This window comes from Lytechinus variegatus, chromosome 16 (assembly GCF_018143015.1).
Source record: "Lytechinus variegatus isolate NC3 chromosome 16, Lvar_3.0, whole genome shotgun sequence".
Lineage (NCBI taxonomy): Eukaryota > Metazoa > Echinodermata > Echinoidea > Temnopleuroida > Toxopneustidae > Lytechinus > Lytechinus variegatus.
Window position 1 is genome coordinate 17728081 of NC_054755.1, and position 13890 is coordinate 17741970.

A 13890-nucleotide genomic window follows, 5' to 3' on the forward strand; every position below is an offset into this window, starting at 1 on the left:
ACTCTATAACGGATTTTCCTCAAAACTGCACCAATATTTTTTACTATTTTTTCTGCTATTTTTAAATTAAAGTTTTCTTCAGGGTGAACTTCCCCTTTAAGCTTAGGTCTTGAAATAGATAAAGGCCTCAAAAGGAAAGGAGGAGGAAAACCAGACAAACAGCGCAATTAAAAGAGACTTATCTTTTATTGCACAAAATAATAGGAATATTACCCAAAAAGTTGATAGGGAAAGAAAAATTCAAATGGGAAAGTTATAATTATGTTGATAAAAGTGCAAGTGTGCGAGAGTGCAATGAAAGAAATCTGATACAAAGTTGCCAGACAATGTGGATCCTAGTATTGATAGTCTATTATTTAAAGATAGCACAATAATTCACCCCACCCCCTCTCTCTCTCTCTCCCTCTCTCTCTGTCTTTCTTTCTTTACCACTTGCTCCCCTTCCTCCTCCTAGACCTCTCATATCCTACACAAAAATGAAATGATTCTTTCACGTAAGTAACGTAAAAATTGCTACTTAAGCTACTCTATTTTATATAGACACAATGATATATTCACATGGAAACAGTGTGGATTATATATATATAGGTGTGTATGTGTGTGGTTGTTTTATACGATCGAGCGCCTTTGGAACGTTAATGATTTTGCCCCCCCCCCCCCATCTGAAAAAATGGATCGACGCCCCTGTATGGTACTACTATTTTGTTTGCGATTTTCTGGCAAAAGTTTTAACAAAGGAATGAATATCAAACCTTTTTCATTTATGTAAAAAAAATATATATATATACACCCAAAAGGCCATGGTAAGGAAAACTATTTTATTTATCCTTCCGAAACAATGAAGAATGATTTGAGAGAAAAATGAGGTGACACATTAACATTCTTCTGTTAGATTATTCGTGTCACTATTGGCTATCCATAGTTAAACCACAACTTTAAACTAGAGTTTAACTTAAACCCGACTTCCGAATACGGGCCTTGGTGTCTATTGTTCACCCCAGCAATGGGATAATTGGTTTAGGTGTCAAATTTGAGTCAGTGCTTCCGGATTACGTCTTCTCTACCGTCCTTTTTATCACACAGGTACCCACTGGTGGCACTCACACGCTGGCCTCCACCGTGCCGACGGGATATTTGGTTCGGTAATTGTTCGGCAATCACCGGAATCCGATCCCCACCGAACGTTGTACGAGCATGATGATCCACACCACGTGATCATTATCAAGGAATGGGCAAAGGCCACCGCCATGACGATTGCTACTGCTGAACAGAGCGGCGTTGAGATTGATCTAAATGATGGAATATTGATAAATGGAAGAGGTGTGTTGCTCTAATTCGGGCATTATCTTACAAAAAACAAAGAGATATTGGTAAAGTGGTCGCCCCCTTCAACAACATAGATTATGGAAATATTTTAGAAATGAAATCTGGTGCGATGAGGGGATATCATAGCTTTTTTTTATTTTGTCTATTCCGGAGAGCTGGAGCAATAGACAAATTAAAGTAAAGCACAAGATATTCCCGCCGTGTGTCCCACATTAGAGAGTTTTCGCATTTACTATGAAGCCGCTCTGTGCAATGCACCAAATCCTTGAAAATGCAAGTTAAAGGTCAAGTCCACCTCAGAGAAATGTTGATTTGAATCAATAGAGAAAAATCAGACAAGCACAATGCTGACAATTTCATCAAAATCGGATGTAAACTAAGAAAGTTATGACATTTTGAAGTTTCGCTTATTTTCAACAAAATAGTTATACGAACGAGCCAGTTACATCCAAATGAGACAGTCGATGATGTCATTCACTCACTATTTCTTTTGTTTTTTTATTGTTTGAATTATACAATATTTCAATTTTTACGAATTTGACGATTAGGACCTCCTTGCCTGAAGCACAAAATTATAAATAATGGAATTCCACGTGTTCGGGGAGGAATGAAACTTCATTTCACATGACAATGGCGAGAAAATCAAAATATTTCATATTTCATATGATAAAATACAAAAGAAATAGTGAGTGAGTAATGTCATCAACTCTCTCATTTGCATGTAACTGACTCGTTCATGTAACTGTTTTGCTGAAAATAAGCGAAAATTCAAAATGCTATAACTTTCTTATTTTACATCCGATTTTGATGAAATTTTCAGTGTTATGCTTGTCTGATTTTTGTCTTTTTATTCAAATCAAGTTTTTGTTGGGGGTGGACTTGTCCTTTAAATCACAATGGAGAGATCAGCTAGAGGCCTTTTTTCGAAAGTTGGTGGACCGGGACAGCAGATCATCCGAAGATTTGCACCGGACGAACAATTGCAAATATGTCGTCGACCAGTGTCAAGAGATTACGCTGCTGTCCCGGTCCACCAACTTTCGACAAAAGCCTCTCAGCATTCCATTGTGATTTGACTTACATTTTTTAGGAATCGGCGCGTTCCAGAGAGCGGTTCCGTAGTAAAATGCGAAAACTCTATAATAACAAATTCTTCTGAGGAGATTAGTACAACCACTGACGTCCATTATATAACACATGTTAGTGTATGGGAGGAAACTATTTTTATATTTCTCTTTATGAAGTACTAAAATAATGTTTATCGGGCGCATTTTTTTCCGGCTTCATTCCTGTAACATATCGCATTCAAATGTGGCGAGCGGTACTTGCAGTGCAGCTTTCATTAAACTCTAATCAATGATAACACATGCCTTTAACAGTCACATCTTCAAATATCCTCTATGTGAACACACAGTGACAAATACAGTGAGATACACCGTAAACACACTTTGCAACAGAGTGAACTTACTGTGGCACACTGTGAACACTACATTATGAACCCATTGTGAGACACTGTGAACACACTGCGTTACACTGTGAACACTACACTATAAACCCACTGTGGTACACTGTGAACACTACACTGTAAACCCACTGTGGTAAACTGTGTTACACTGTGGACACTACATTATGAACCCGCTGTGGCACACTGTGAGATACACTGTGGGACACTGTGAGCACTACACTATGAACCCACTGTGGTACACTGTAAACATAATGTGTTACACTGCGAACACTACACTATGAGCCTACTTTGGAACACACTGTGAACACATTGTGGGACACTGTGAACACCACATTATGAACCCACTGTGGTAGACTTTGAACACACTGTGTTACACTCTGAACACTACACTATGAAACCACTTTGGTACACACTGTGAACACTACACTATGAACCCACTGTGGTACACACTGTGAACACTACACTATGAACCCACTGTGGGACACACTGTGAACACTACACTATGAACCCACTATGGAACACTGTGATACACACTGTGAACACTACACTATGAACCCACTGTTGAACCCTGTGGTGCACACTGTGAGACACACTGTGGGACACTGTAAACACTACACTATATAAACCCACTGTGGAGCAATGTAATGCACACCGTTAACACATTATGGGATACTGTGAGCACTCTGTGTGGCACTGTCTTCTTTCCAACAGGATTAATTGATTTCACATCAAGAGAACCAATGGAGATGAGACACATCGATAAAGTATGGAATTTTTGTTTCCTTATCTGTAAAATATCTCTAGTTTCATAAGATTTTTCCTACGTAATATGATATTAACAAAACATAATTTCTTTTCCTATAGGAACAAATCAACAACTCACAAACTCTGAAAACATCACTGCATCAGTCGATCATCATGTCGTGTATGTCCATTCAGGCACGACGTATCGCTTCCGGGTTATAAGTGCGGCCAATGACATTTGCCCGTTGACGATCTCTGTCGATAATCATCGGTTGAAGGTGATAGCAATGGATGGCGCCCCAGTGAACCCAGTCGATGTTGACAGGATCACCGTCTTTTCTGGAGAGAGATATGATTTTGTCCTAAATGCTGACCAGGAGTCTACTAATTATTGGATACGGGTTGCTGGCGAGATGACTTGTGCACAGCATCAGGTAATTTTCCTCCTTCTTCAAAATAACCCTTTTTATTTAAACTAAACTCACCGTTAAATATTACAAGTCCACCCCAGAAAAGATGTTGATTTGGAATAGAGAAACGTCAAACAAATATAACGCTGAAAATTTCATACGAATCGGATTTACAATAAGAAAGTTATGACATTTTAAAGTTTCGCTTACTTTTCACAACACAGTTACATGCGCTACTCGATTCCTTGAAAATATGAGGGCCGATGGGGTACTTTAATCACTATGACATTTTAATTTGTACAGATTTCACCATAATGATCGACTATATAGACTGAACCACAAAATGTTTAAACAATGGTAATTTACATGTTTAGGAAGGATTAACATTTTTTATTACACGACGATGGGGAGAAAATTAAAATCTTTTCATATTTCATATAATGAAATACAGCACAATATAGTGAGTGGATGATGTAATCAGTCCACTCATTTGCATACCGACCAGGTGGGTGTTTCATAAAGCTGTTCGTAAAGTTACAAACGATTTTACGCACAACTGGAACATCTTCTTAGGTCATAACTTTAATTACATAAATATATCACCATAAGAAAGGGTGACCAGTCGCGCGTAAAGTCATTCGTATCTTACGAACAGCTTTATAAACGCCAACCAGGATGTACTTATAACTGTTTTGTGAAATTAAGCGAAAGTTTAAAATGTTAAAAAGTCATCATCGTCAGACAGCTTTCCTTGATAGGCCTATTGACTGGCTGGGAAGCACTGTCGATATAATGATAACTGTCGGATAACACATAACTTTTCGGATGAAACATCCGACAAGTAATTTCCAAAAATGCTTGTCACGTTCTATGAGTGAAAGATCATTTTAAATCAGGTCCGTTGTTCGAGCCCTGGGTAACGCGTCCTTGATAATGACCTTGAATTTGATGGTCCCAGACGTCACTAGTCATATTCTGATTGACAAGTATAGTGCCTTCATACGAATCGAAACACACTACACAAACCCCCAACACCCCCCCCACACACACACACACACACACCCTCATGATCACCCGCACACAATATCCACATCTCAGGATTTTCATGGCGCTCCACTTGGGAGTCTCACACCAAGAACATAGAAAACTTGTGAAATGCTGGCCCATTATAACAAAGCATCCAAGAAGTCTTTGTCGAAAATTGCTCAATTTAATCTGCAGTTCCGTCTTGCGGTCTTGGACCCTGGAAAAACGACAATATCTGCAATTTTTCTTTATCCCCAAAACGAAACTGCTGCTCCGGTTCACCAACGAATGTTCGCCAAAGGCCTCTCAGATGTTCATTGTCATATGACGGACATTTTCAATACTTTACCATGTTCTTGGATCCGTCCTCAGTCGCGGTGACAATGCTTCCCAATAATCATCAATCGTATTCTGCAAGATTACATGTCCTAGGGCCCGTTGCAGAAAGAGTTGCCATCAAACGCGACTCAAAAAATCTTGCGCAACTTGATTTTCAGCCAATGAGGCACCCGTATTTGGGACTTGCGCTTGGTATTTTGACTAGCGTTTAAACGCAACTCGTTCTGCAACAGGCCCCTGCTAATCACTAAATACAATGAATGTTATCGTTTCTTTTCATGTCTTTGCAGGAGCTTGGCATTCTACGCTACGCAGGTACACCTTCCGGTACCAGACCAAAGAGTGATAAGAATCTGAGAGCACAAGGCAAGGTTCTCAATCCACTGACGTCACTACGTGGTCCTGATACGGTAATGGTGGCCGATCTCGTCGACGCAGGTAGGCCTAATGGGGCGTTGCAAGAATCGTGCGATCGATTGCAAGTCTATTTTCGTTCCCTAAATCAAGCACATGCCGTGCAATTAATTGCAAATTTGTAATTGTGTAATCTGATTTGCTAGTTAAAAGTGATCAATCAACTGTAAAATTGCAATAGAATATTTGCAATTGATTGCAGATGTTTGCTTGCAACACCCCCCAAGACTCTGTTCTATTTATCATTTTTTTTGTCCTATAATAGTTTGTACAGGGGCCTGTTGCAGAAAGAGTTGCGTTTAAACGCAAGTCAAACAATCAATCGGAAGACCCAATGCGCGCTGTTGATTGGCTGAAAATCGAATTGCGCATGATTGTTAGAGATGCGATTTATTGCAACTCTTTCTGCAACGGGCCTAGACCTTCTTCTGGTGTATTGGGGGGGGGGGGGTGTTGCAAGAAAACATTAATAATAAGATGATCAATAATGTTTTCATGTTGAACTTGTATTATGCTGAAATATGTCTTACCCTGCTCTTTGATATATGCCTATCATTGTAATTACTATTTTATCATGTCTTTTTATACACCAGGACCAAGATGCAAAACAGTAATTTTATCTCTGATCTTGTGAACCTGTTTAAATATGTGTGAATAAATAAATATAAATAAATAAATAAATTATACTAGTGAGGTTTGCCGGAGCTGGTAGGTGCAATACACCGGGTGAACACCCTACTCTTTGACGAATGATAAATATTTCAGTGATTAATTAACATGAGATTCTAACGTTGAGCCAACTGAGAGACGATGCAACTGGATGTCATAAGGTCTGATTCTCTCGAGATGAAATAGACTATGGTCCTTATAATCTCAGGTCCTTTTCCATTAAACAGGGGCCCGTTGGAGAAAGAGTTGTAATCAATCGCAACTCTTAAAGTCTTGCGCAACTTGATTTTCAACCAATCAACAGCGCGCATTTGGGACTTGCGATTGATTTTTTGACTTGCGTTTAAACGCAACTCTTTCTGCAACGGGCCCCTAACTGCAAACTATGTACATTGATTTTCAATACTTAGTACTGACAAATGGGAAGAATACTGATGTTTAATGTTAAATACCTATTTCTAAAGTTTAGGTCGATGTGTTGTCCTATGGTATTTCAATGAAAATACTGATTTCCCCACCAAAAAGTAATTTTCAGCTTTTACATACTGCAATATTCTATTCAGATTAGCAGCTCTGCATAAAGCCTATAATCTGTAAATCCCTTCCGCAGAGAAGTTGAAAACATTTTCGTACATCAGGTACAAGTAAAATACTTCCAGATTACTTGATTTTTAGAGCAAAGTATAGGACTATTGTACTATATAAAAAGAATAGGATGACAAGAAATATGATTTTTATATCATATAATAGTTAAACTCTCTTTATAAATCTTTTAGCAAAAAGTTTAAAACCAAACAGGAAAATACAGGTTGTGGCACCGGAACCCTCCCATCTTACAGGGGAGGGGGCGTTGCATGTTTGCACACGATATTGCCCCCCCCAAAAAAAAAAAAAAATAAAAGGTGGTATTTAGTCACATCAACGAAACCGATTCCTAAAACCGACTAAAGCCATTACTCTTTTTTAAGAATGACATTATCGGTCGGTTTGGAGTTGATGTCGTTGGTGTAAGGGTAGCATTCAAAACGGCTCGCTAATAATGTATTTTACTAAAAGAAAAGATACAAGATATATCGGATTTGACCAACAAAGAAACCAAGCGACGAACATTAAACCTGCATAGAATTTTAAATCTTTTATTGGTTTTTCAGAAGAAAAACAGGATGACTTAAGCCACGCTGATGTCACTCACTACCTTGAACTGGCCGTCGTCCTTCGCAACGGGGCAAAATCTCTTTACCATCCTATCTTTTACCCCTACGAACGAGCTGGCCGCCCCGATACCTTCAGCGGTAACTCGAATCTTCCCGTCATCAACAACATCACCATGAAGATTCCTGGGACGACCTTGCTCTCCCATTGGGAAGAAGTCGACGAGGCGCTCTGGTGCAACGAGGACTCGCTTCGGGCATCGGGCAAAGACTGCTCACGAGATGCGTGCGAATGTCTACATCGGATAGACATCAAGTACAATAAGGTGAGAAGGGGCAGATTCAGGTTTTCCAACAAAAAAGGGGGCATTTTTAACAGGAAAAAATTGACCAACAAAAATGTTTCACTACTAATTCGAGGTCATTTTGTTCAAGGAAAAAATTGACAACAAACAATAAAGATCCTAGCTTTGACATTATTGCCCTAAAAATTTACTTTGTGCCTCTCAAATGGGGGAGGGGGGTGTGCACCCTCACTGAATCCGCCACTGAAGGTGAGGTTTGTCATCATCGTAGTTACACATCGTCCTCATATAGTATGGTCCAATATGATTTTGAGTAGGTAAACTATACACTGTAACGACTGCCAGGGTGTTCAATCTGACACCGTAGACCCTGGCCACACCCTGAAATTAACAATATTCAGCTTGAACACAACACCAAAGTGTTACAGATGGCAGCATAACACCGATGTATCAAAACAAAAACTTGACGAAGGTAACGTACATTGCTCGCGCCAAGAAAGACACTCGTCAATTTGAATTACTAAGAATTTTTAAACAATTTCTCCCATTTTTACCCGCCATTGGACATTCTTTTTTTCATTAATTACATAATGTGTTATTCTTCTTCAAAACGAATCTAAAACGCTATATATATATGGAAGGAATATTTAGGTCTGTTCGGTAGGCTATTAATGGGATTCTCCAGCAAAAGTTTGAACGGTAATGAACAAAAATTAAGAAAGTTATAACTGTTAAAAGTTGTAAAAATGGTAATCATTAAACCTATGGATGCTTCAAATTAACTGCATCGGGTATGTCATTGTGATTAGGTTAGAATGTTATTTTACTACAATTTTTTTTTCAGTTTAATAGGAAATGTTACATGTGTTATATTTTGATTGCTGCACCTGAGGATATGTATTTAGTACAGAATCACAAATCCCTGATGATAATAAAGAACGTGGCCTAATTGAAAGGTGAACCCCAAATTTACAAAGTCTTGATTTTAAAATGGCTTTTAAAATTCCTTGTCCAAATTTCTTTCACACTTTTCTCCATCATGACCTTTGTGTTTTACTTATATTTATCTTCTCTCATACACAGCATTTAAAGGGGAAGTTCACCCTGACAAAAAGTTTATCGTAAAAATAGCAAAAAAAAATAAAAAATATTGCCGAAGGTTTGAGAAAAATTCATCAAATAATTAAAAAGTTATTAGAATTTCAATTATTTGATTTGTGACGTCATATGCGAGCAGCATTCCTACATAAATACATATCATTTCACACCCGATCATGAAAGAAAACAAAATTAAGTCATCAGGAACCATACAAAATTTGAAATTCATACATTTTATATTACATAACACATGACCGAGGTTGTACGCTCCTCCGGAGGGGGGGGGGGCAGTCAAATATATTGCTGTACACACGCGTGACCAAAAAAAAAACGCGTTGAAAGGGATTTATTTCAGTTTTGGACGCGGTCCGCGCGTGGACTCGTTAAGGATATCAAAAACACCGATTTTCTAGAAAAAGGGTGGTTTTGAAAGACTGGTCAATGGTCAATGTTTTTTTTAAACTAACCAAACGTGTTTAGGGTATTCCCCCCCAAGCTTTTTCACCGAGGTCATATTTTGGCAACAACTTGTTTAGGGGCCAAAATGTGTAAATAAAGCACGCGAAAAAAATTGTTTAGGGGGTTATTTGCACACAGAGAAAAACTCGATCGTTTAGGGGGTGTTTGGAAATTCCTTGGACACGCGTGTGTACAGCAATATATTTGACTGCCCCCCCCCCTCTGGGTACGCTCCTTTAACAGATATTTGTCTTCTGTCTTGATCAATAGGTAGTGGAGCTGGTCTATATCAACAACGGACCTGGGATACATCCAATGCATATACATGGTTACTATCTAGACATCGTAGGCATGGCTAAAGCGTGGGACAATTTTACTACAGAGGATTTTAAACGGCTTGATGCCAAAGGTCTTTATCTAGCACTGTGTTTCTTAATCAACATTATCAAGATAGTTCTTTGATCTATCCGCCCTTTCACACGGTAACAAAAAAATCGTAATTTGACTGATGAGTCCAGTGAAAAATGAGGCCAATGGCGAATTTTTAGCAAGTGTGAAACCAAACTAGAATCACGAACGCTAATCACAATCACAAATTCAAATTCTACTCCGGAGGTGAATTCCAGTTAAGAGTAAGTGTCACTCAAATAACGGTACGAATTTTCCATGTGAAAGGTCCGATGATTCTAAAGACGAAATGCAATCATCAATGATGATGTAGAATGCACATGTGAAAAGGCACTAAGAAAGGTCCTGGACATTGGCGTATTTTTAATCTGTAACGTCATTTTTTTCCAAGTTGGCGGATGAAACAATAATCATCCCCTGAACAGCACTTGGATTTACGCCGTTGGTTCTGGAACAAAAAGACAAAACAGAACATTGACTCTTTGATTGTAATTCATGGAATCACTGAATAGAAAAATAAATCAAAACCCACACTAATGTTACATGGAGAAACAACGATAAGGGAAGGTAATATCGTGACAACTGAATAGTCAAATTAAGCCGAAATTTCATGGAAGTGTAAATGAAGGTAAAAAAAGATTTCACAAGGAGAGGAGACGATAGAGGTTGAAAAAAATCAAATCCTTGCTTTTGAATGATCTGAATGTTTATTTTAAACGATAAAGACTTGTTTTCCAAATTATATCAATCCACTTTGAATAAATCTTGATATCAGAACATCATAAATCTTTATTGGTATTTTGCAGAAGATCACCTAGATTTAAAGAGATGTCATAAAATAACGCTCTAAAAATAAAAAAGTGCTAATTTAGCACTTGAGGAGCATGTATAGTGTCTGCACTAATCTTCCTCGAGACTAGAATGTAAATACTTCCAGATGTGGAATATGAACGTCTGTAGATTTCAGATGAAGAGATATCAGTTCTGCGAGCTTGATATACTCTCTTAACCCTAAATAGACTGGGCTATCTCGATGCCTAAGAAGACTGGGGTGAATCAGCCCCCCCCCCCCCCTCATGATCTCGGCCGTCGATCGCGAAAATTGGCATGCGCGTTACCCATTGCATTATCTGCAAAACTGTAATACCAAATTCTGCGAAAAAATCTCATTGCTCATTAATTAGGCTTATTTATACGTAAAATCATAAGTTTGCTGTTATTAATAAAATAATGCCCCTAAAATGCTATTTTTTTCACATACTCTACATAGCCATCTGATCAAATTTATTTTTCAAAAAATTCAATAAAACATTTATTTTCTTATTTATTCTATTGTTTTCTAAATTTCTTATGTATTTCTTTGTTTTTCGACTTTTGTTTTTTATTGTTTTTTTCAATGGAAATTGTCGGGAACTTTATTTTGACCATTAACAAGATGAAATTAATTGATTTTAAGCAGTAAGAGGAAAAATAATGCTACATTTATGAATTTTGGCTAAACACACTAATTGAATTGGATTTGTACTCAAATTCATGTTTTTGAGTAATTTGGGGTCTGCATGCACATACAAAATGTTGCATAATTTCGGAACCGCGTACCCGGGGGTCACAAATTTGGTATCAAAATTTGCGCAAGACTTGAAAGGAAAAAGTCAGCGAGCGACGCGGTTAAAAAATTTCGAGCGGCCTATTTATCGCGAAAAATGTTGAGGGGGGCTGAATCAGCCCCTCCTCCCCCCCCCCCAGGGTTAAGCTTCGCATCAGAAATATAGCTACATCCAGCTCACTTCGAAGAGCTAGTTTGGCCATCACCTTACCTTCAACAACAATGATTATTTGCTTTATTAACAGGTCAAATCCGACGAAACCTGAAGAATCCGCCGCGGAAGGATACCATTATGATCCCAGCAGGTGGATACGTGATAGGAAGATTTAGAGCCGATAACCCTGGCTGGTGGCTGATGCATTGTCATTTTGACACCCATTTTGCGGTGAGTTAACATCATTCATGCAATAATAATGATAATGCTGATGATAATAATAATAATGATACTAAAAACAAAAACAATAATGATAATAGGATAATGTAAAGCGCACATGTCACATTGTTACGTAATCACGGCGCGGCGCCCCAGTACCCCTACTAAGCTAAGTTTCCGATTCCATACACACAACTTTTTGAGAAAATACTTCCTCCCGGTTAACATTGTCCTCACCTGGGTTGAGTGCAACACATTTTATTCCACAATAGTGTTTTTTTTTCTACTTACGCCTATACCGAAACTTCAGATATGAACTATAATCATTATTACCTCCTGATACATTCTGTTGTGTTGTTGTTAATAGATAAATATGAAAGATGAATAGATATTTTAATAAACAATATACAGACTCATGATCAATATCATTAATGACCGTGATTATTTATTTTATTTTTCCTTTGCAGCTGGGTATGGCGATGGTGTTTCATGTTGAGGGACCACTTCCCACGTATCCAGAATCTATGCCTTCTTGCAACTGATATCCGTGACAAATGTGCTTTTTTACACTCGCAAAAATCCCTGACCCCAGGCTCTAGGTGGCTTGTCATCGCTCGATGTATGCCCTTGGGGCAAAGGTGCCATCGCTGTTGATTGAATGCTACGATTCATATAGCGTACATTTTTTCATGTTGTTACTGGTATTGCTTGCAATAATTAGAGTGATACAAATATGATTAATTGAAATTAATTTGTATTCTCGATCTTTAGTTTTGAAGAGATTTATACTATGTATGTTAATGAACATTGGATAATTTTTGCTGATTGTTTCAGTGAGTCCAAGGTGCATAAGTCAGCACGAGTTAATATCATTACTGATTGATTAGTTAATCAATTTGTGTATAACTTTGTTTCATATATTTTACATAACATATGGCGTCACAAATCAGGAACTTAAAATTCTAATGGCTACCTCTATCTTTGACGTATACCCAGCTAACAATTGGACGTTTTCTGAACGTTTTAAGAACGTTCCAAGTTCGTTCTATGGACGTTTTGTCAAAACGTTTAGAAAACGTCCTTTTGTGGAAGGTTTTGGACGTTAATAAAACGTTCCAAATGGACGTTTAGAAAACGTTTTTTAAACGTTTAAAACCTAAAAATAACCTTTCGAAAATTTTTAAGGACCTGTAGAAAACCTTTGGAACCTTTTACAACGTTCTGTGGACGTTCTACGGACGTCCAGAAAACCTTTAAAAAACCTTTGGAACGTTCCATGGACGTTCTGCGGACGTCCAGAAAACCTTTAAAACGTTCCAAAAAACGTTTTGCGGACGTCCAGAAAACCTTTGGAACGTTCAGAAAACGTTCTATAGGAACGTTTGGAGAACCTATTAAAAACTTATGTAAACAATGTAATGAATAAAAACATGTTATTATTTGCACCTCAAGCTCTTGGCTAAATTGTGGAATGGCACTTAAGAGTGAAGTGTCTCCAATCAAATCATGCTTAAAGGGCAGACTTGAGTGGGATTCATTTGGATTTAACTCTAAATATTGCTTCAGTAAATTTATAGTTTATTGAAAGTATCGTCTGTAATGGTTAGTTATTATTTTTTTTGTTATGTTAGTACATTCCAAGACTGAATTAGTGTTTTTTAATCTTTGAGTGTGTTTCAGAACAATATTACAATAAAACGAAACACGAAAAGCATGAATTAATTACTGCTAAATAGAAAAGAACTCATTAAAAGCGTTTATTTCAATATGTCTAACGTATTATATGCAAATTACCACTCATTTGCATAAAGTCCTATTTGGACGTTTTAAGAACGTTCATAAAACGTTCAATAAAATATGTCTCGTTATAAGGTTCCAAATAAAACGTTTTGTGAACGTTTTGATTAAAACGTTCCATTTTGTAACGTCCAAAGAACGTTTAAAAACGTTCTTTTTGGAACCATTGTTTTTTCACAAATTGAAAGTCCAACTTGGACGTTATATGAACGTTTTCTAAATGTTTATTTCAGACGAGGACCTACGGGACCTGAATAAAACGTTTTTAAAACGTTCTGAAAACGTTTTATGTTTGCTGGG

General features: G+C 37.7%; 1 protein-coding gene across 1 annotated transcript in view; it reads left to right on the top strand.

The window, feature by feature from the left end:
• Window positions 1–12772, top strand: part of LOC121429992 (laccase-2-like) — a 29135-nt gene extending 16363 nt beyond the window's left edge. The window contains exons 4-10 of the mRNA XM_041627261.1: window positions 1084–1320; window positions 3656–3969; window positions 5601–5748; window positions 7545–7870; window positions 9677–9815; window positions 11666–11805; window positions 12261–12772. Coding sequence (XP_041483195.1) covers window positions 1084–1320; window positions 3656–3969; window positions 5601–5748; window positions 7545–7870; window positions 9677–9815; window positions 11666–11805; window positions 12261–12335 — 1379 coding nt within the window. The 3' untranslated portion in view covers window positions 12336–12772. The remainder of the gene's footprint in view (window positions 1–1083; window positions 1321–3655; window positions 3970–5600; window positions 5749–7544; window positions 7871–9676; window positions 9816–11665; window positions 11806–12260) is intronic.
• The last annotated feature ends 1118 nt before the right edge of the window (window positions 12773–13890 follow it).